This window comes from Geotrypetes seraphini, chromosome 3, assembly GCF_902459505.1.
Source record: "Geotrypetes seraphini chromosome 3, aGeoSer1.1, whole genome shotgun sequence".
Lineage (NCBI taxonomy): Eukaryota > Metazoa > Chordata > Amphibia > Gymnophiona > Dermophiidae > Geotrypetes > Geotrypetes seraphini.
In genome coordinates, this window is record NC_047086.1 from 287,743,147 (window position 1) to 287,767,074 (window position 23,928).

At 46.9% G+C, this 23,928-nt stretch overlaps 1 protein-coding gene across 1 annotated transcript in view; it reads left to right on the forward strand.

Moving 5' to 3' along the window:
* HNRNPU (heterogeneous nuclear ribonucleoprotein U) overlaps nucleotides 1-23,655 on the forward strand; it is a 145,398-nt gene extending 121,743 nt beyond the window's left edge. Inside the window, 3 exon segments of the mRNA XM_033936173.1 lie at nucleotides 1,679-1,860; nucleotides 16,479-16,553; nucleotides 23,244-23,655. Of these exon segments, the coding sequence (XP_033792064.1) occupies nucleotides 1,679-1,860; nucleotides 16,479-16,553; nucleotides 23,244-23,297 (311 nt within the window). The 3' untranslated portion in view covers nucleotides 23,298-23,655.
* The last annotated feature ends 273 nt before the right edge of the window (nucleotides 23,656-23,928 follow it).

Sequence of the window (23,928 nt, forward strand, 5' to 3'; positions counted from 1 at the left end):
TTTCACACAGAATAATCTATAAAATTGCACTAATAACCTTCAAAATCCAACAAACCAACACACCATTATTTCTACATCGTTATTTGATACCATATTCTTCAGCCAGATCTCTAAGATCAACAGAACAGCATTTGCTGACTATCCCTTCTTTGAAAATAATAGGCACCAGAAGAGTTACAATTTTTTCAATCATAGCACCCCAGCTTTGGAACAAGTTACCAATTTATCTACATGGTGAAACTTCTTTAGAAAAATTTAAAAGCATATTAAAAAACTACCTATTCAAAGATGCATTTGGTCACAGACAGGATAATTCTTTCATCAACAATCTCGGGCTCTAAATTTAACCAGATCTATATATAGATCACAACCTCTCCCTTTCACTTTTTAGGCCTAGCCTTATTTGTAAAACATTTTCAATTACCCTCCTGATGTTGTTTTTTCCTTAAATGTTCTTCTACTTTCTTTAAAATTGTAGTTCACCCTTTTTCCCTTATGTATCGCTAATTAATTGTGTACATAGATTGTATGTTTACCTGTATAAATTGTTTTACTTTGTCCCCTCAAAATTTTTATTGTTACACGCATTGAAATATTTGACATTGCGTTTATATCAAACTTTTAATAAACTTGAAACTTTCCCTCACTGACCAATTTTTGTTGTATCTCTGCCTTCCTCTCCACCCCATGCACAATATATCCTCTCTCCCTTCTGTGTGCAGTATCCTCTCTTCCTCCCCTATCCCACTGACAATTCTGCCCCTCCTAAGGCTTTGCTTCAATGGGTCGCGACATGCAAAATTGATTTTCCAGATACTCCAGTCATTGATGGGTATAGTTCTTATCTTTGGCAGCTACTTCCAAACTTTCCACAGACTGCATTTTAGCTTTCAAGGAATCCAATTGTGAGAAAACTTGACCAGATATCTGAGCTTGAAGAAGAGCAACATCAAAAATGGTCACAGTATTACTAGTAGTCTGTTTTACCATTGCCAATAAAAAGGAATGCTTCCCAATAAAAAGGATAGCTTCCCAAAGTGGCTCCATCACTGCGGCTGGTCTCATTACCCAAGCTCTTAATTCAGGAGTAGCCTGGTTCTTAACACTCCACAGGTTACTTAGTTTCCTGACTCAGACCCTGACAATTGCCTGCAAAGGTAAGTCTTCATTGAGAGTCAAGCCTGATACAGTTACTGGCTGCCCCCTTGCACTCCAAATCTTGTCTCCACTAGGGCCCTTCAGCAGTGCACTGCTCAGCAACAAAGCCACCATCTGGCTACAGGGGAGCCACCCATTCCATGGGGCACAAAACACTCCCATCTAAACTGCCCAAAGCTTCCATTCCAGGCACAACTAAGTGGTTTGTCTGACAGGAGCTTGAAAACGATCAAACATGGCTGGCTTCATCCCAGGTGCTGCAACCAAAGTTAGGGGAGACTCCCAAACTGTGCCTCTCCTTTTTCCCATCCTACTCGAGGTACAGGCTCAATTCAGCAGCATTTTGCCCTGTCAGAGGAGCTTCTGGTTTTGCGTCCTTTTCTGAAGAATGCTATCTTGGATCTCCTGCTGCTTTTAATTATTTTTTTAATATTCCACTTTATTCCAAAATATCTTTGAATGCTAGAAATGAAATAATTGGCATAGATGAACTGTAATCTGATTAATCATCTCTCTTCAGTTCCAGGGAACCGTGGTGGATACAACAGGCGGGGAAACATGCCACAGCGAGGAGGTGGATCTGGTGGTGGTGCAATTGGCTATCCATATCCTCGTGGTCCTGTTTATCCAAGCAGGGGTGGCTATGCCAACCGAGGAAATTACAGTCGAGGTGGCTTGCCCACCAGGGGGAACTATAACCAGGTAAATGCCATTAATATATGGTCTCAAGTATCATTTGGTATGACACAGTAGGAAAAGCTTTTCCACAAACTAATAGACCAGTAAATGTGATAGGTAGGCCAACAGAACTTGATCATTTCTAAAGTAGACAATGCATGGGGAGAAGAAATAGCCAGGAGTTAGAAAGGGTTTGTTGTTTACCTAGTAATAATAATAATAATTTTATTTCTTATATACCGCAAAAGCCATAGTAGTTCGACCCGGTTTACAACGAAGAAGGGCTGGACAATCAGCGAAAATGGTACAATGTTACAATCAGATAAAATTAGGTGGTAGAGAAAAAAATGGTACAACTGAGAGAAAAAATGGTACAAACAGAAAGAAAGATGGGTACAATTATGGCAGTGAAATGGTACAGTGAAGAAGGTCAAGACAATCTGCGTAAAGGACATAGAGAGATAGAGGGCCAGGGTGGGCATAGGGTCTTAGGGTATGAATCGGGTGAAAAAGCACAGTTACTTACCGTAACAGGTGTTATCCAGGGACAGCAGGCAGATATTCTTAACGCATGGGTGACGTCACCGACGGAGCCCCGGTACGGACCTTTTTAACTAGAAAGTTCTAGTTGGCTGCACCGCGCATGCGCGAGTGCCTTCCCGCCCGACGGAGGAGAGCGTGGTCCCCAGTTAAGATAAGCCAGCTAAGAAGCCAACCCGGGGAGGAGGGTGGGACGTAAGAATATCTGCCTGCTGTCCCTGGATAACACCTGTTACGGTAAGTAACTGTGCTTTATCCCAGGACAAGCAGGCAGCATATTCTTAACGCATGGGTGACCTCCAAGCTAACAGAGAGGGAGGAGGGATGGTTGGCCATTAGGAAAATAAATTTTGTAACACAGATTGGCCGAAGTGTCCATCCCGTCTGGAGAAGGCATCCAGACAGTAGTGAGTAGTGAACGTGTGAACTGAGGACCAAGTGGCAGCCTTGCAGATTTCCTCGATGGGCGTGGAACGGAGGAAAGCCACAGAAGCAGCCATAGCTCTGACCCTGTGGGCCGTGACAGCACCTTCCAGTGAGAGACCAGCCCGAGCATAACAGAACGCAATACAGGCAGCAAGCCAGTTGGAAAGCGTCCGTTTAGAGACAGGACGACCTAGACGGTTAGGATGAGCGGTGAGCCCTGGTACGGTCAAGGTAGTATGCAAGGGCACGCTTACAATCCAGCGTGTGCAACGCCTGTTCCCCAGGATGAGAATGGGGTTTAGGGAAAAAGACAGGCAACACAATGGACTGGTTGAGGTGAAAAGCCGAGACCACCTTGGGAAGGAATTTAGGATGGGTACGCAGAACCACCTTGTCATGGTGAAAAACAGTGAACGGTGGATCGGCGACCAGTGCATGCATCTCACTAACCCTCCTGGCAGAGGTGATGGCAATGAGGAAAAGCACCTTCCATGTGAGAAGTTTGAGCGAAGTTGTGGGAAGAGGCTCAAAAGGGGGTTTCATGAGGGCTGATAAAACCACATTCAGGAGGAGGCTTCAGAGGTGGTTTGACATTGAAGAGGCCTCTCATGAACCGGGAAACCAGTGGATGAGCCGTGAGAGGTTTTCCGAGGATAGGCTCATGAAACGCAGTGATGGCACTGAGGTGGACTCTGATTGAGGTAGACTTGAGGCCAGCGTCGGACAGAGAGAGCAAATAGTCCAGTACAGTTTCCACCGCTAATGAGGTGGGATCGTGATGATGCAGTAGACACCAAGAGGAGAACCTGGTCCACTTCTGATGGTAACATTGGAGGGTGGCCGGTTTCCTGGAGGCATCCAAAATGCGACGGACAGGCTGAGACAGATTCTCTGGAGAGGTCAGCCCGAGAGAAACCAAGCTGTCAGGTGGAGCGAAGACAGATTGGGATGCAGTAGAGACTGACGTTGCTGCGTAAGTAGAGTAGGAAATACAGGAAGAGGAATGGGCTCCCTGGAGCTGAGCTGAATCAGGAGGGAGAACCAGTGTTGGCGAGGCCACCGAGGAGCGATGAGAATCATGGTGGCCCTGTCCCTGCGGAGTTTGGATAACGTCCGCAACATCAGAGGTAGTGGAGGAAAGGCATAGAGGAACCGATCCGTCCAGTCGAGCAGGAATGCATCTGGGGTCAGACGATGAGGAGAGAAGAGTCTGGAACAGAACTGGGGTAACTGATGGTTGTGAGGCGCTGCAAAGAGGTCCACCTGCGGAGTGCCCCAGCGAGCAAAGATGGAGTGGAGTGTTGAAGGGTCCAGAGTCCACTCGTGAGGTTGAAGGATGCGGCTGAGATTGTCGGCCAGGGAGTTCTGTTCGCCCTGGATATAGACAGCCTTGAGGAAGAGATTGCGGGCCGTGGCCCAGGTCCAGATGCTGAGAGCCTCCTGACAAAGGAGGCGAGATCCGGTGCCGCCTTGCTTGTTTATGTAGTACATGGCGACTTGATTGTCTGTGCACAGGAGAAGGACCTGAGGGCAGAGAAGGTGCTGGAAGGCCTTGAGAGCATAGAACATGGCTCTGAGTTCCAGGAAATTGATGTGATGTTGACGCTCCTGAGGGGTCCAGAGTCCCTGGGTGCGTAGATCTCCCAGGTGAGCTCCCCACGCATAGGGGGAGGCATCAGTGGTTAAGATCATGGAGTGAGGGGGTAGATGAAAGAGTAGACCCCTGGAAAGATTTGAGGAGTTCAACCACCATTGAAGAGATTGCTGAAGAGACGATGTCACAGAGATGGGATGAGAAAGAAGATCCGTGGTCTGTGACCATTGGTTGGCAAGAGTCCATTGAGGTGTCCTGAGGTGGAGTCGCGCCAGAGGAAGCACATGGACCGTTGAGGCCATGTGGCCCAGGAGGACCATCATCTGTCAGGCAGGAATGGAGTGATGAAGGAGCACCTGACGACAGAGGTGGAGCAGGGTCCGTTGACGGTCGGAGGGGAGAAACGCCCTCATTAGTGTGGTGTCGAGAACTGCTCCAATGAACTGAAGTCGCTGTGTGGGAAGCAGATGCGACTTGGGGTAGTTGATCTCGAACCCCAGGAGATGGAGGAAAGAGATGGTGTGATGAGTGGCTTGTAGCACAAGTGGAGACGTAGGTGCTTTCACCAACCAATCGTCCAAGTAGGGGAACACCTGGAGGTTGTGAGACCTGAGGAAGGCCGCCACCACAATAAGGCACTTGGTGAACACCCTGGGCGATGAAGCGAGGCCAAAAGGTAGCACTTTGTACTGATAGTGACGGTGCTGAATCTGAAACCGTAGGAAGCGACGTGAAGTCGGATTGATTAGGATGTGAGTGTAGGCCTCTTTGAGGTCCAGGGAACATAGCCAGTCGTGTTGAGAGAGAAGAGGGTAAAGCGTGGCAAGGGAGAGCATTCTGAACTTCTCCTTGACCAGACACTTGTTGAGGTCCCTGAGATTGAGGATGGGACGAAGGTCTCCTGTCTTCTTGGGAACCAGGAAGTAGCGGGAGTAGAATCCCTGACCCCTTTGGTCCGGAGGCACCTCTTCGATGGCATTGAGAAGAAGGAGGGAGTGGACCTCCCTCAGGAGGAGGGGGGTTTGGGAGGAGTGAGAAGCAGACTCTAAGGGAGGATTGTCTGGTGGAAGAGTCTGGAAGTTGAGAGAGTAGCTGTGGCGAATGATGTTGAGGACCCATTGGTCTGATGTGATGACCTCCCAACGGCTGAGGAAGATTTGGAGGCGACCTCCGATAGGCTGAGGAAGAGGCAATGATGGTGGGAGACTGGCTATGCCCTGGAGGAAAAAGTCAAAAGGGCTGAGATGGTTTTGACGGAGGGAGAGGCTTGGCAGGTTGGTGAGACTGTGAGCGAGCCTGAGATTGATGCTGTTGACGAGGTCGGCGAGGCTGCTGTTGAGGCGGGTTGAGAGGTCTGGCCGAGAACCTGCGCTGTTATGAAGACTGCTGTCTGTAGGTGCGAGCAGGTGGAGTCTTCTTTTTAGGTTTAATCAGAGTGTCCCACCTGGTCTCATGTGCTGAGAGTTTCTGGGTTGTTGAGTCCAGGGACTCTCCGAAGAGTTCATCACCCAGACAAGGTGCGTTAGCCAGGCGGTCCTGGTGGTTAATGTCCAGGTCAGAGACTCTCAGCCATGCCAAACGTCGCATGGCCACCGCCATGGCAGATGCGCGAGAGGTCAGCTCAAATGAGTCGTAGATGGAGCGAACCATGAATTTCCTGAGTTGGAGGAGGCTGGAAATATGTTGCTGGAAAAGAGGGACCTTACGTTCAGGAAGGTATTTCTGTAAGGAGGAGAGCTGTTGCACCACATGCTTCATATAGAAGGAGAAATGGAAGGTGTAGTTGTTGGCTCTATTGGCTAGCATGGCATTTTGGAAAAGGCGCTTACCAAATTTATCCATGGTTTTTCCCTCTGCCAGGAGGGGTGGAGGCATATACACTGGAACCCTGAGACTTTTTCAAAGTAGATTCCACCAGGAGGGATTCGTGGGGCAATTGAGGTTTGTCAAACCCTGGGATTGGAATAACCCGGTACAAGCTATCCAATTTGCGAGGGGCCCCGGGAACAGTGAGGGGAGTCTCCCAGTTTTTATAGAAAGTTTCCCGTAAGATGTCGTGGACAGGCAACTTTAGAAATTCCTTGGGAGGTTGCTCAAAGTCTAGGGCATCGAGGAAAGCCTGAGACTTTTTAGAGTCGGACTCTAAGGGGATGGAAAGAGCTGCTGCCATCTCCCTAAGGAATTTAGAAAAAGAGGATTGTTCTGGTTTTGAGGCGGTATCGGTCATGGAGGGTTCTTCGTCGGTTGACGAAGCGTCCTCTTCGGTACCGTGCAGGGAGTCTTCCCACAAGTCTGGGTCTCTAACGTCAGGGTGTGCACGTTTGAATATCGGTGTGGAAGGCTCGGCATGGCGGATCTTTGAGAGAGATTTGCCTGAGCGCACCGAGGCGGTACCGGGAGAGGAAGACCGATGTCGTTCCTGGGACCGGGAAGGGTCGGCAGCAGTACGGGTATGCACTGTAGGTGTTTCAGCCAAGAGCACCGGCATGGAGGTATTAATCGGTACCGAGGGGGTCGACACTGATGGGACAGTGCGAGGCTCGGACCGGTCCCGTACCGGAAGGTGCGGTGCCAGCAATGCCGGCAACAGTTGTTGGAGTTGTTGCTGGAGCTGCTCCTGTAATTGGTTTTGGAGTATGGCCGCGATGCGGTCATCCAGGGGGGGCACCGGTACCGCTTTTTTCTTCTTCGGTACCATAGGTGCCGCTCTACGCTCCGGCGATGAGGAGGCCGATGATGAGGCACTCACCGATATCGGAGCGGAGCGTTTGCGGGGTCGGTGCGGTGCCGGGAGGGCCGGTGTCGCAACCGTGGCAGGAGGGCGCTCAAGGGAAGTGGAAGGCTTCTTAGCCGGCTTACCTGGGCCCAACGACCCCGAAGAAGGGTCAGGTGGTGTCGACGTCGTGGGTGCCGACTTTTGTGGTGCCGTCGACGTCGCAGCAGGTTCCATGGCAGATCCGGTACCGAATAAAAGATTTTGCTGGATCTGCCTGTTTTTTAATGTGCGCTTTTTAAGCGTAGCACAGCGAGTGCAAGAGTCAGCCCGATGCTCTGGACCCAGGCACTGCAGGCACCAATTGTGCGGGTTGGTGAGAGAGATCGGTCGTGCACACCGCTGGCACTTCTTAAAGCCCGGTTGAGGGGGCATGAAGGGAAACACGGCCTCCGCAAAATCGAATCCGGAGGCCTGTATGGTGGCAACAGGCCCCGCCGGGGCCAGCCTGAAAAAATAAAGAAAACTGGACGAGTTTTTTTTGTTTTTTTTTTTTGCAAGTAAAAATAGGGAGTCCGAAAAGAAAAATTAGAAGAAAAACAAAAAATTACGCGAGCGGGAAGGCAGAAACTAGCTTTTCAACGGCCGTTGAAAGCACATGCGTCTTCTTTACTCCGCGGAAACGAAGAAACTGGGGACCACGCTCTCCTCCGTCGGGCGGGAAGGCACTCGCGCATGCGCGGTGCGGCCAACTAGAACTTTCTAGTTAAAAAGGTCCGTACCGGGGCTCCGTCGGTGACGTCACCCATGCGTTAAGAATATGCTGCCTGCTTGTCCTGGGATAAGATTAGTTTTTAGTAGTTTCCTGAAGTTTAAGTAGGATGAAGAGCGTGAGATGATGTGGGCCAGCCAGTTATTGTGATGACCTGCTTGGAAGGCAAGAGTTCTATTTAGATATCTTTTGTAACGGCAGGTCCTTAGGGTAGGGTAGCTAAACAGGTGGGTTCTACGTATGAGTTTGGATGGGCGGTCTAGTAGGCTGTATGGCTTTATGAATTGGGTAGACCAGTAAGCCCTTCACTAACTTCTATTATAGACCATTAGAGTTTGGAATTACACTCCAATTTTACTTTTAGCCGGAGCCTTTCATTGATATGCTGTTCTGTGGTTGAGCTTGTTTGGATCGTACCATACCTCCCCAATTAGTAAAAACCTTTTACTCCTGCCCTGGTGCATTGCTGGACCACCAGGGATTTTAATCTTCCTACGCTCCTGCCCCAGTGGCTCCATGCAGAGCCACTATCTAAATGGCTGCCGTGAGTTCCCACGGTCTCGCAAGGTTACAGCAAGAAGTCACAGCAACCGTTCAGATAGCAGCTCTGCATGGGGTAGGAGCTTAGGAAGAGCACTCCTGCCCTGGTTCACTGCTGGACCACCAGGGATTTTAAAGGTACACTTTTTACTAATCAGGGAGGCAGGAGGGATGTGAGAGTTTAGTCAGCCAGGACAGGAGGTGGAAGGGATCCTGGACCACCAGGGATTTTAAAGGTATGCTTTTTACTAATGGGGTAGGCGGGAGGGATCTCCTGTCCCAGCTGCACCACCAGGGCTTATGGCAGGTATGGTAGAGGCATGCAAGGCATTGGGGAAGGGGGGGGGGGTTACAAGGGACACAGCCTGGCAAGGATGGAAGGGAGGAGAGGGTGCAGAGTCTGGCAGGGCACTTGATAACCCTCACACAAACACCCTCAGGTTTATATATTTAAGTTGGCCCTTTTTTTCTCCTTTTTGGTGAGAAAAAGGGTTATTTCGGTTTATATACAGGTCAGTTTATATACAAGTATATAGGGTATTCTAAAATTAGTAAGCCCTATATGCAGATTATTTTTAACCAGTTAAAAGCAAATCCAGACTGCTTCAAAGCTTGCCTGTATATCCTGTACCAATTTTGACTTGGTAGAAGTAAGTCTGCAACAGAATTTGAACTTTGCTCACCTAGACTTTATATAATATATCAATAGTCTGATTTTTAAAAAAATTCTCTTCCCCCCCCCCCCCCACCAAGCAAGCACACACATTCACTCTCTCCCTTTCTCTTAATTTGTTTGCCGATTCAGTGACACACAAAGAGTGAGACCTGACATACCTCTGGGCCTCCTAAAGCAGAGGGTGGCCGGTTGACAGAGGCAGCACTCTGAACAGAAAGCTTGCGACCTGCCCTGCCAGGGCCTTCCCTCTGCCATGTTACTGATGACGTGGCAGAGGGAAGCACTAGTGGGACAGGCAGCAAGCTGCCTATTCACAGCACTGCTTCTGCTAGACTTCCCACTGCTGCTTTGGGAGGCCCGGAGATATATCAGATTTCACACGGGGGGTAGTGGGTAGCTGCTGCACAGGGGAAGGGGAGAAAAGCTTTTGGACATGGAGCGGAGGAGAGGAAGGGAGAGATGTAACAAAGAGGGTAAAAAGGGGTGAGAAAGAGAAATCCTGCATCTAGTGGAGGGGAAGGAGACATGCATGAAGAAAAGGGAGAAATGTTGGACATAGGGTGGAGGGCAGGGAGAGATGGGTAATTGATCGAAGAATGGTCTTCCACGTCAGGTAATTGAGGCCAGTACTACACTCGACTTCAAGGGACGATGGGACTGTCTAGTGGGGTCACTCCAGAGGAATGCTTAAAAGATGGATTCTCGAGGAGGGAGGGTTCTTGAGTGGGCAGACTTGTTGGGCCGTCGGCCCTTTTCTGCCGTCATACTCTATGTTTCTATGTTGCACATGATAATGGAGGGGAGGAAGGGATAGATGCTGCTTGCAAGAAAATAGAGAAATTTGACCCAGGGCACAAGGCAGGGAGAGAAAGATATGGTAGACAGTGGGAAAGAAAGAGAAATGTTGGCTATGGCAGTGGAAGGTAGAAAAATATTTTCTGTTTTGTGATTACAATATGTGTGATTTGAAATGTGTATCCTGCCAGAGCTGGTTTTAGACAGCAAGCATGAGCTAGGACCCAACAGAGAAGAAAAGACTGTTTACACCACAGTGACAGTGTGGGGTTGGAGAGAGCAAAGGGGGGTGGGGTGGGTGAAAGGATTACAAAATAAACTTACCAGGATGTTGGGGGGGGGGGGGGGGAACCGCATGATTGAGTGGGAAAATCAGTCAAAAAATTGATCCAAAAGGCTGAATTGAAAAAATTTTCCCTAATCAGGCAGCACTAGTGTATATATATGTGTAAGCCTCATTATCCCAGGACAAGCAGGCAGATATTCTTGACTGATGGGTGACGGCACCGACGGAGCCCCGGTACGGACAATTTTAAAGTGATTGCACTCTAAGAACTTAGAAAGTTCTAGCTAGGCCGCACCGCGCATGCGCGAGTGCCCTCCCGCCCGACGAAGGCGCGCGGTCCCCAGTTTCTTAGTTTCCGCGGAACTAAGAAGACGCGCGTTTCCAACGGCTGTTGGAAAATTTTCTTTTTTCGTCGCCTTCCCGCTCGCGCGTTATTTTTCCTCGTGAAATTCTTCACATTATTTTTTTCTTTCCTTTACTTGTAAAAAAAAAAAAAAAAAAGTCTATTTTTTCGACTTTTTTCGATCGGCCCCAGCGGGGCCTGTTGACACCATCGAAGCCTCGAGCTTCGATTTTGCTACTGCCGTTTTTCCCTTCATGCCCCCTTCACCGGGTTTTAAAAAGTGTCAGCGGTGTGCACGCCCTATTTCCTTATCCGACCCGCACAAGTGGTGCCTTCAGTGTTTGGGTCCGGACCATAGGGCTGAAACGTGCACCCGCTGTAGTTCTCTTCAAAAGAGAACTTTGAAGAATCGCCAAATCCAACAGCAGATTCTTTTCGGTGCCGCTATGGAAGTTCCACCGGCATCGACCCCGGCATCGGCAACTTTCTCCAAGTCGACACCGGTGGTTTCGACACCGCAAGATGCAACTTCGGTGTCGCACCCCACAGGTAAGCCGGCTAAGAAGCATCCCCTACTGTTCTTGGCCCGCCAGTCGAGCATGCAGTGAGCCAAGTCCTGCAGACTGCGCGCCAGCCCCGCAAACGCTCCACTCCCATAGAAGTGACTGCCTCTTCATCGGCATCGACTTCGCCTGAGCTTAGAGCGGCACCGTAGGTACCGAGCAAGAAAAAAGCGGTACCGGTGCCATCGGGACCGTCTCTGGATGAGCGCATAGCATCCATTCTCCAGGTCCAGCTTAAGGAGCAATTGCAACACCTGCTTCCGGCTCTCCTGACCCCGAACCTTCCGGTGTCGGTACCTACTGAGCCTACGGTACTGATCGTCGACCAGCCTATTCTGTCAGCATCGACGCTATCGGCACGGCTTAAATCTGCCTCTTCTATATCTATGCCTCTTTTATCGGCAGAGCCAAAGTCTCTTCGTCGAGCTGCTCATGCTGTCTCTGATCTGGTACCGCTCTCCGACACCCGTACCGCTTTACAGTCACCGGGTACGGTGTCGATGCGTTCTGGTAAATCGGTACGCAAGACCAAGCATACCGAATCCTCTACTCCTCTATCTCAGGGCCGTCTTCCATCGGTACGTGACCCTGATTTGTGGGATGACTCCGAGGATCCCCTCGGTACCGAGGAGGATTTTTCATCGGATGAGGATGACCCATCAGTGCAGGATCCTGCTAGTAAGCCAGAGCATTCTTCCTTCACTCAATTTCTTAGGGAAATGTCAGCAACCCTTTCTCTCCCCTTGGAGTCTGATTCTAAGAAGTCCAAAGCATTCTTAGATGCTTTGGACTTTGACCAACCTCCCAAGGAATTTTTAAAATTACCCCTTCACGATATCTTAAGGGAAACTTTTTATAAAAATCTGGAGACTCCTCTCACCATCCCAGGAGCTCCAAGAAAATTGGAATCACTTTACAAGGTGATACCTATTCCAGGGTTTGACAAACCTCAGCTTCCACATGAATCTTTGCTAGTGGAATCAACCCTGAAAAAATCTGCAGGCTCAAGTGTGTATGCTTCTGTCCCTCCTGGCAGAGAGGGCAAGGCTATGGACAAATTTGGTAAACGACTTTACCAAAATGCTATGTTGGCCAACCGTTCAGGTAACTATGCATTCCACTTCTCCTTTTACCTGAAACATCTTATCCAACAGATGGCCACTTTTCAAAAATATATTCCTGACCGCAAGCTTTCTGCTTTTCAGCAATGCACTGCCAGTCTCTTGCAGCTCAGGAAGTTTATGGTCCGTTCCATCTATGACACTTTTGAACTGACATCCCGAGCCACTGCTATGTCTGTAGCGATGAGACAATTGGCATGGCTTCGCATCTCAGACCTTGATGTGAACCACCAGGACCGCCTTGCCAATGCTCCCTGCCTGGGTGATGAGCTGTTTGGAAAATCACCACCACCCAGAAACTTTCGGCTCATGAGACGAGGTGGGATACCTTATTGAAAAATAAAAAGAAACCTCCTCCTCCTCTTCCATTTAGGCAGAAACTTCATACCAGCGCTGGTTCTCTGCTCGACCAATTCAGCCTCATCCTCCTTAGCCTCGGAGACAACGGCAACAACAGCAACAACAGGCTCGGCAACAACAGCCACCTGCAATGAAACCTGTTGCCCAGCCTAAACCAACTCAGCCCTTTTGACTCTTTTCTCCAGAGCATTGCCAGTCTTCCTCCCTCATGTCCTCTTCCACAGCCTATAGGAGGTCGACTAAACATTTTTCTGACTCGATGGGAGGTAATCACCACCGATCAGTGGGTGCTCTCTATCATCGCCCACGGTTACTCCCTCAACTTTCAGACTCCTCCGCCGTTAGGCCTGCCAAAAGAGTCTGCTTCCAACAAGTCTCAGTCCCTCCTTCTCGCTCAAGAGGTTCAATCCCTCCTTCTTCTCAATGCCATCGAAGAAGTTCCTCCAGATCAGCGAGGTCAGGGATTTTACTCCAGGTACTTTCTAGTCCCCAAAAAGACCGGAGACCTCAGACCTATATTAGATCTCAGAGATCTCAACAAATGTTTGGTCAAGGAGAAGTTCAAAATGCTCTTTCTTGCCACCCTCTACCCTCTTCTCACTCAGGGCGACTGGCTATGCTCCCTCGATCTCAAAGAGACCTACACACATATTCTTATCCATCTGACGTCCAGGCAATATCTACGTTTTCTCATCAATCAACATCATTATCAGTACAAGGTGCTACCCTTCGGTCTGGCCTTCTCTCCCAGGGTATTCACCAAGTGTCTGATTGTGGTAGCAGCCTATCTACGCTCTCACAATTTTCAAGTCTTCCCTTATCTGGACGACTGGCTGATCAAGGCTCATTCCCCTCAGGCGGTTCTGCTTGCCACCAACCAGACCATTCACTTCCTTCAACTGTTAGGTTTCGAAATCAATCTACCCAAGTCGCACCTCATTCCAACCCAGCGACTTCAATTCATTGGAGCCATTCTGGACACTGTTCTGATGAGGGCGTTTCTTCCATCCAACCGCCTTCAGACCATCCTTCATCTCTGTCGGCAGGTATTTCATCAGATTACCATCTCAGCAAATCACATGATGGTGCTCTTGGGGCACATGGCTTCGACAGTGCATGTCACACCCTTTGCACGTCTCCACCTGCGCACTCCTCAATGGACCCTAGCGACCCAGTGGTCCCAAGCGACGGATCCTTGCTCACAACACATATCTGTGACATCGTCTCTTCGACAGTCGCTTCTTTGGTGGTTGACATCTTCAAATCTATCCAGAGGTCTTCTGTTCCATTTACCTCCTCATCATATCGTGATCACCACAGACGCATCCCCTTATGCCTGGGGAGCTCACTTGAACGAATTCCAAACTAAGGGGTTTTGGACTGCCCAGGAAAAGAAACACCACATCAATTTCCTGGAACTCCGAGCAATGTTTTATGCCCTCAAGGCTTTTCAGCATCTTCTCTTTCCTCAAGTACTACTCATTTGCACAGACAATCAAGTTGCATTGTACTACATCAACAAACAGGGAGGGACGGGCTCTCGCCTGTTGTGTCAGGAAGCCCAACGGATTTGGTCTTGGGCGACAGCTCATCAATTATTCCTGAAGGCTGTCTACATTCAAGGAGAGCAGAATTCCTTAGCAGACAATCTCAGCAGAATTCTCCAACCTCACGAATGGACTCTCGACCCCTTGACTCTCCAGTCCATTTTCACTCAACGGGGCACTCCTCAAGTGGACCTTTTTGCAGCTCCTCACAATCATCAACTGCCCCTGTTTTGCTCCAGACTCTACTCCCCTCACCGTCTGGCACCCGATGCATTTCTCCTGGATTGGACCAATCTCTTCCTATATGCATTTCCCCCTCTACCTCTCATGCTGCGGACATTGTTCAAGCTCAGGAGGGAACAAGCCACCATGATTCTCATCGCTCCACGGTAACATTGGTTCTCCCTTCTACTTCAACTCAGTTCCAGGGAAACCATAATTCTTCCACTGTTTCCTACTCTGCTTACTCAGCATCAACAGTCCCTATTGCATCCCAACTTACCGTCTCTGCATCTGACAGCTTGGTATCTTTCGGGCTAACTTCGGCTCACTCACTCCTTTCTCAGCCTGTCCATTCTATCATTGATGCTTCCAGGAAACCGTCCACCCTTTATTGTTACCAACAGAAGTGGTCTCGGTTTTCTTCCTGGTGCCTCTTACATCACCATAATCCCACGTCTCTAGCAGTGGGACTCGTGTTGGACTATCTTCTTTCCCTGTCAGACTCTGGTCTCAAATCTACTTCTATCAGAGTTCATCTCAGTGCCATTGCTGCTTTTCATGAGCCAATTCATGGAAAACCCCTCTCTGCTCATCCTTTGATTTCCAGGTTCATGAGAGGCCTTTTCAATGTGAAGCCACCTCTTAAAGCCCCTCCTGTTATCTGGGATCTCAATCTGGTTCTTTCCGCTTTAATGAAGCCGCCTTTTGAACCTCTGGCTACAGCACATTTCAAATTTCTCACTTGGAAAGTGGTCTTCCTTATAGCGCTCACCTCTGCCAGGAGGGTCAGTGAGTTACATGCACTAGTGGCTGATCCACCTTTCACTGTTTTTCACCACGATAAGGTAGTTCTGCGTACACACCCAAAGTTTCTCCCTAAGGTTGTGTCTGACTTTCATCTTAACCAGTCCATTGTCCTACCTGTTTTTTTCCCGAAGCCTCATTCTCACCCAGGTGAACAGGCTTTGCATACCTTGGACTGTAAACGTGCTCTGGCTTACTAGCTCGAGTGCACTAAACCTCACAGATCATCTCCTCAGCTTTTTTTGTCATTTGATCCTAACAAGCTGGGTCATCCTGTATCTAAACGCACTTTATCCAATTGGCTTGCGGCTTGCGTTTCATTCTGTTATGCTCAGTCGGGCCTGATACTGGAAGGTTCTGTCACGGGCCACAAGGTTAGAGCTATGGCAGCGTCTGTAGCTTACCTCCGATCCACTCCCATTGAGGAAATCTGCAAGGCTGCTACTTGGTCCTCAGTTCATACTTTTACATCTCACTATTGTCTGGATGCATTCTCCAGATGGGATGGACACTTCGGCCAGTCTGTTTTACAAAATTTGTTTTCCTAATGGCCAACCTTCCCTCCATCCCTCTTTTTGTTAGCTTGGAGGTCACCCATCAGTCAAGAATATGCTGCCTGCTTGTCCTGGGATAAAGCACAGTTACTTACCGTAACAGGTGTTATCCAGGGACAGCAGGCAGATATTCTTGTGTCCCTCCCACCTCCCCGGGTTGGCTTCTTAGCTGGCTTATCTTAACTGGGGACCGCACACCTTCGTCGGGCGGGAGGACACTCGCGCACGCACGGTGCGGCCTAGCTAGAACTTTCTAAGTTCTTAGAGTGCAATCACTCTAAAATTGTCCGTACCAGGGCTCCGTCGGTGCCTTCACCCATCAGTCAAGAATATCTGCCTGCTGTCCCTGGATAACACCTGTTACGGTAAGTAACTGTGCTGTTTGAGTACCCTATCATGCATGCAACTGCAAAGCATCAAAGGGCCTATATGAATAAGATTACCAGTAACATTAGATTGGGTACTCTTGTTCATACAGCTGTATTGTAATTCCTTGTGAAAGGACTGCAGGGTATAGGACTTTTTCTGCAGATTTCGGCAGTGGAACCCAAGCACAGTACCGGGTAAAGCTTTGGATTCTTGCCCAGAAATAGCTAAGAAGAAAAAATAAAAACAATTTTAAATTGAATCAGGTTGGGCAGACTGGATGGACCATTCGGGTCTTTATCTGCCGTCATCTACTATGTTACTATGTAGACATGGGTGTACAAAATCTCTGGATTCCTATCCCTTCCCCCCCAAAAAAAAAACCCAACCTAAAATCTTACTGTGATCTATTTTCTGCAGAATTTCAGAGGAAGGGGAAATAATCGTGGCTACAAAAATCACTCTCAGGGCTACAGCCAGTGGCAGCAGCAGGGTGTAAGTATTTATTGCTTCGAATGGAGGTTTAGATATGACATTAGTCATCTTATTAGGTGCAGTGAATGGGAAGATGTGCTTAATGTTTATGGTTTTATGCATTGCTTTAAAGAGTGCTGAATTATAGCAGTGCCTCAGGTGTAAAGAGAGGTGCAGTGGAAAAACCTCTAATTTAGAGAGGGGGTGCCAGGAGCATTTCCTTTTTTGTTGATATTCTCAGAGGACAGTGGAGCCTGCATGAGAAGCTACTGTTTTGAATTAACCAAGTTTTTGAGCCAGCATACTGTACATGTACTTAGTTCTCTTGAAACAAAAAGAGGAGATGGAGGTACACCTGATGGTGAACTCCTAGACTGATCTTATGTGTCTGTGCTCTCTCCTAACAATAGTAAGCGTTTGGCTTACTGAGTATGTGCAGAGACTCCCACCTCCTTCCCTAGCCTGTCAGTTTTTTCTTAGCTGATTCTAACTGGTCGCAGCTCTCCCCTCTCTCTCATTCAAACAATTATTTCATATTAATTTAAAAAAAAAATTAATATAGATAGGGTTTCAAAGATTTTTTAAACCTCTGCCTGATTAAAAAATAAGCACATAGATGATCTTCAATCAACCCCTTCCTTCAGAGAAAATAAATGTTAAAAAAAAAATAGAACTGACGAGGGACACTTTCTAAAAATGGGAGAAACTTTTCAACCAGCAGTGATGCGGACACTAGGACCAAGCTGCTCTCACCTGACAGCAAAGCTGCAGCGCAGCTTCTCTCTCTTGGCAGCATGACTGACACAAGCTCCCATAGCCACTGCATACACTTACCTTCCCTCCATCCCCTCTAAATTAGAGGTCTGCATGGGACCGGGGATCGCGGGAATCCCCCGGGTCCCGTGGGGATCCCCCAGTCTACGGGGCTCCCATGGGGAGCCTACCTAATTTCAAATTCAGTCCGGTGCCGCAGCGGGAACGTCTATGCTGAGCACATAGGCAGTGAGCTGAGCCACGTATGCACGCATCATCCGGGGGAGGGGACTCTTTGTGCATAATGCTGAGCTCATTGCCTACATGTTGAGCCTACGAGCTGAGCTCCATGCTCAGCATAGACATTCCCGCCACAGCGCCGGACCTGGACTGAACTTGATCACCTGGGGTCTAGTTAAGGGGGGCAGGAACGATCTCTGGTGTCTCCTCTCCCAATGGTTGCCTCATTCAACATCACAACTCCTCTTTTACGCCAACCAAAATCAACACAGCAACATCCTTCTGTAGACTGCATAAAAGAAAGGTATGCACTTTCTGTTCACATACTTTTTATGTGCAAATGAAGGCACATGTTTTTAAAAGCCCTTTTTTGCATGTAAAACAGCCTTCTCTACAGTATGTGTAATACATTTATTCAATTATCCCGACATGCATAATTTAGAAATGGTTTAATATGCTGGTTTAATACCTCTGAGTTCTCTCTCATTCATTATACAGTATTTTGGAATAATATAAAAATATTTTGTTGCATATAGTACATCAGTAAACTAGAAATGCATAGCTAAAAAAAAAAAACAACAACTTTCTGAGGAGAAAAAGGAGATTGACTTTACTTTCTAGATCTCAAAGAAGCTTACACTCGCATATCCATTCTACCTGCTCACAAGAAGTGTCTACTTCTTCATAAGTCTCAGGCACTTCCAATACAAGGCTTTGCCCTTTGGATGAGCGTTTACTCCTTATGTCTTTATGAAATGCCTAGTGTAGCTGCAGCAGCCTTTCACTCATAGAGTTTCATGTGTGTTCTTACTAGGAGCACTCTTGAACACAGTTCAGAGCAGAGGGTCAAGAATCTCATTTGCCTGTGTCAGTCTTTATCTTCAAGAGCACTTCTGCCCGCCAGATGTTATGCCGCCTTTTTCATATGGCAAGACCCCATTCGCACATCTTCAGTTGAGGATTCTGCAACAGACCTTATCAGCCCACTGGTCCCAAGCCACGGGATCCCTATCTACTCCAGTACAACTTATCCCAGATCTCCAGCACTCTCTCCAATGGTGAATAGTAGCCCACAATCTGGTCTCCCATTCCAGCCACTTTCCCTCCAAAAACTTATGACCATGGACACTTTTGATACTGGGTTACGGAGCTCATCTAGACAGTCTCTATACTTGGGGAGTGTGGTCTCACCATGGACTGACCCTCCATATCAATCTCCTAGAGTTATGAGCAATAAGGAATGTTTTCAAAACATTCCAGGACTACCTCCTTCAGGAAATACAAGGGGGTGCTGAAAAGTTCTCAGCTCAACCAACTTCCTAAATTCTGAGCGTTATTTTGCCACTGTAGCTGAAAAAGGTGTTTTATTTTGCAGAGTGCCAATTTGTAGAATCATTAATGCTATGTTTTGACATTGTTTCAGATCATTGATTGAACCATGTCAACAAAAAAGTGTGGAATTTTTCAAGTGTGGAACTCTGAGTCGTCATGAAGTTCCTTTTCCTGTAGAAGAAAACTCCAAAGGAAATCCATGAATGTATGATGTAAACATTGAATGGCAAATGCCCATCATACTCCACAGTGAAGAAGTTGGTGTGCAAACTTTCAGTGTGGAGATTTTGATACCGAAGATGCAGCAAGGTTGGGAGGCCTCAAGAGTTTCAACTCCTAAAATTGTTGACTACGTCCGTGACCTGATTTTGGTAGATCGGCAAATATCAGCTAAAACAATTGCTGAGACTACAGATATCCAGGGAACCTGGTGGGTGTATAATCCATGATCAGCTGTGTATGCAGAAGCTGTCAGCCAAGTGAGATGAGAAATGAGGTCGAGTGGATACTTCGAAGTTGATTTGCAGCATTTTCAGTGAGCTGGTGTCAAACTTTTGGAACAGCAAGTTACTGTTGTTGAAGCATTATACCACTATGATCTGAGACAAAACAGTCCATACAGTGGCAGCACTCAAGTTCTCCAAGGCCAAAGAAATTCAAGACCCAGGAAGGTGGTGTAGTGGTTAAAGCTACAGCCTTGGCACCCAGAGGTGGTGGATTCAAATCCATACTACTCCTTAAGACAATGGGCAAATCACTTAATACCCCCATTGCCCCATGTACATTACATAGATTGTGAACCCACCGGGATAGACAGGGAAAAATGTTTGAGTACATGAATAAATTCATGTAAACCATTCTGAGCTCCCTGGGGAGAACGGTATAGAAAATTTAATAAATATCTTACAAGAAGCCAATCAGTTACTGTAACTTGCTGTGCTGATTAAATGAGGCATTGAAAGAAAAAAAGAAGAGGGGGAACTTGAAAGGAGTTCTTTTTGCAAGACAATGCATCTACTCACTAGATCTTGCTCTATTTTTCCGTTTCCAAACCTTAAAAAGAATTTGAAAGGGTGACAGTTTGCGAGTGATTCAGAGGCGATTTTATCAGATATCGGAATGTTTTTTAGAAGGGTTACAGAAACTTCAGACACAATGTGCCAGGTGTGTTGAACTTAGGGGTGAATATGTGGAATAACTTGTAAGATTAATTACATTAGTTACTTCTATTCTGCCAATACCTTGCAGTTCTAGGTGGATTACAAAAGAAGGTAACTGGACATTTCCAGGAAAATTACAAATTAGGGTGCTGTTTACATGGCTGAGACTTTGATGGGAAATTTACAAGAGTAGGGATAGTCATGGAGATGTGTTATGATTTCTTGATAAATTTTTTGAATAGCAGGGTTTTATTCGAAATGATTTGAAGTTGGTCATTGTCAGCATGTTGGAGAGGAGGTGATCAAGTTTTGCTGCTTGTGTTGCTAGTAGGTTCTCATACATCTTCTTGTGCTTTGTACCTTTGATTGGGGGGTGGGTAAATGGGGTCTAAGTTCTCATTTGTCTGGTTGATTTGTTCCGGTTTAGGCAATTGATTAGATGTGTGGGCAGTGCCATTCATTACTTTGAATAATAGTCAGTAGAATTTGAATAGTATTCACGCTTGTATAGGTAGCCAGTATAAGTCTAGGTATGTGGTGGTGATGTGGTCATATTTGCTTAGTGAATAGATCAGTCTGAGGGCTGTGTTTTGTGTTGTCTGTAATTGTTTTATCATGTTTGCAGGGCACGGCAGGTAGAGGATGTTGCAGTAGTCCAAAAGTCTTTCTGGATGGTCATCTTGTTTTGAACTTGCATGGTGCAGCATCTATCTATGGCTCCACATCATTCTCTTTGTAGTTAGGCTGAGAACCTTTCAGCACCTCGTCTTAGTACTTGTCCATACAGACAACCAGGTTGTCATGTTTTATTTAAACAAGGAGGCACTTGCTTTTATTCCCTTTGTATGGAGGCAGTCGAAATTTGGAATTGGGCCACTGCTCACAGGATGCTTCTCAAAGAAGTTTTATTTGGTGGGAAATCAGAATGGCAGACAGGTTAAATAGACTTTCCAACCTCGCAATGGTCTTTCACATAAGTCTTGCATCCGATTTTCTCTGAGTGGGGAATGTCAAACATAGTTCTGTTACGTCCCTTCTGGATTCCATATTCTAGTGTTCAATCCCAACCTGCAGTCTGTGTTTTGCAAAATTCACATCTTTTCAGAGCACATGCTGCACACCCTCTAGTGGTAGAAACAGTTTCAACTTCTGCAAGCAGTCTGGGCAGAAGTCTTTTACTGTTACTCTGCTTCTGTTCCTTATTTTTTTGCTTAAAGTTCACTTTGTTCTCGGTGACTTCAGTGCCTTGAAACCCCTCCTCAATGGTCTGCTGTCAGAAAAAAAGGCGCAGTCCTGCGGAGCCAGACTGCAGCTTCACAGAGAAACTCTGGTGGCACTGTGAAGCCAGCCTGCTGTGTGCCACCTTCTGGAAATACCTGGGGTCCCTCCCATGGAGTTTACAGGCCGGTGACCCCACAGTCACAGGTTTCTTGCGCAAGCTGAGTGCGTCTGGATAGAAACCCACTCGGGTTTCAGGGCACAGGTTGCCTTTACCACTCGACCGCATGGCAGAGGATCTGTGGGTGTGGAGGTTGAGGTCGGTCTCTGGCCAGCTGGCAGTCTGAAGATCTCCATTCCTGGGCATTTAGAGCTGTTCTGAGGCAGAAAAGCCTTTTATTCATTCAGCTGCTGATGAGCAGAAGGCATTACAGAGTCTGTGAGTAACGCCATTGTTTCCTATGGGAACTTCAGGGTGGCTTGGAAGACGTTTTAAAATCTGTAATTCTCCCAAGACCCCAAATCACTATTTTTTTAAAAAAATTTTCAGATGTTTGTTATTTTTGCCATTTTTATGGTGTGAATTCATGATGGTGGCCATCTTGGATTTTAAAATTGATCTTTTTTTCTAACTTTAAATTCTGCCTCAAAAACCCCTCAGTTTGACTGAAGCAGATGTTGGCTTCTTAGCTTTGTTACTGAACTCATTGTCCTATGAGCTGGCGTCGGGCAGGAAGTCACGGTATGGGCACTGGTTAAAGTGCACTTGGCAATATCCATACCAGGTTCCATGGATAACGTCACACACATGAGAATATATGCCTGTTGTCCTTGGAGAACTCCGCTAGGAAGATCAACTGCTTTAACACCTAAGTAGCAGCAAGACCAGCTGCCTATAATAGGAGCCCTTGCCCCGATCCAGCCAGGCATGTGAGCTCCTCCCCCTATATCCCGTTTAAGAGATCAATCTACCTGCTTTAAATATCAGCAGCAGTAGAAAAACAACTGCTTTTACATACAAGCAGCAGCGAGACCTACCGCAACCACCAAGAGCCCACAGACCCGATCCTGCCAGGAGTGTGAACTCCTCCCCCTGCAGTCCATTGGAGAGATCAATCTGCCTGCTTTTAAATATCAGCAGCAGTGGAGATCAACTGCTTTTACACCTAAGCAGCAACGAGACCAGCCACAACCACCGAGAGCACACAGACCCGATACTACCAAGAGTGTGAACTCTCCCCCCCCTGCAATCCACTAAGAAGATCGACTGTCGGCTCCGGGCGGCTTTCCCGCAGAGGAGAGAATCCTGCATTCACCGTGGGCCTCATCTGGGGCAGCATCCTTGGAACGGCTGGGGCACAGGCAGTGTGTCTGGGAGGGAATGCATGGATGGGAGAACATCTCAGGGGAGGAGACATAGGCATCCTGGGACTGTCGGCCAAGTCTCTTCCCTGAAGAAGCCCTTTCTGGAAACGTCAATCGCTCCTCCTAAACTTACTTGCTCCACTTCATCACTTCATCATGCTTCTATTCCTTTCTCTCCTCTCTTCTACCTTCCAAAGTATTTAGATCAATGCTGTCTTGTTAAAATGTTTATTTTATTTTTATTTTTCCTCTAACTCTACTTTTCACTTCTCTATTACCCTCCAGGTACTTTAGTTAGATTGTGAGCCTTCGGGACAGTAAGGGAATTTTTCAAGTACCTTTCTTATTTCTAATCTTAATGTATATTTTCTGTAAACCGCTTAGAACCTAACGGATGTAGCGGTATATAAGAAATAAATTACATTACATTACATTACATAAGTATCATTGCATTTTCTAATGAGAAGCTTATTCATAACTAGCTTTGTATTTCTTAACAAGGTGGTATTAATGTTTATTTAGCAGGAGGAGCAAGTTTCATTTGACCATGGGTTAGGTGATGCTTTTTCTTCCAGAAAATTGAGGTTAAATTTATCCAGAATTTTAATCTGATTTTTTCTCCTTTTTTGTTTTTCATTCACAGCAATTTTGGGGTCAGAAGCCATGGAACCAGCAGTATCACCAAGGCTATTACTGAAATACTCAAATATAAATGAACTGATACATATTTCTCTTCAAAACCTTCACAAGAAGTCGACTGTTTTCTTTAGTAGGCTAACTTTTTAAAACATTCCACAAGAGGAAGTGCCTGCAGGTTCCCCCACCCCCATTTCTGGTTTTGTTTCATTTGTTTTAGATACTGTGGGTTGATTTTGAGTTTTCTTTTTTTTGTACATTTTTAATTGCAGTTTTAAAATGAAATCGTAAGAGAACCTCGGCATCATGAACGATAAGAGAATGTCAGTATTTCAGGGTTCTACCTTTTATCTGTAAAATGTGATCTTTCTCTTTTCCCCTTTCTTACCATAACTAAAAGTAAATGATATTGCTTTGTATTTGGTGTCCTTTTTATTAAGGGATTTTACTCCCCTCAAGTTCACAATACAAAATAGTCCCTGTTAACAATAATGGTAATCATGTTGGCAGTCAGCTCTGGAATGATCGTGGATATCTTAGAATTTCTGGAGTTTGTATTGCTTGCATGATCCCACTATCCTTCCTACATAGTTCTTGGGAGCCTAGCAGAGCCTGGCAATAACAAGTGGGGGGAGGGGGGCTTTCAGAATTCTAGGATAGGAGTGGAGATGTAAATTGATCTTTCTAGAGCC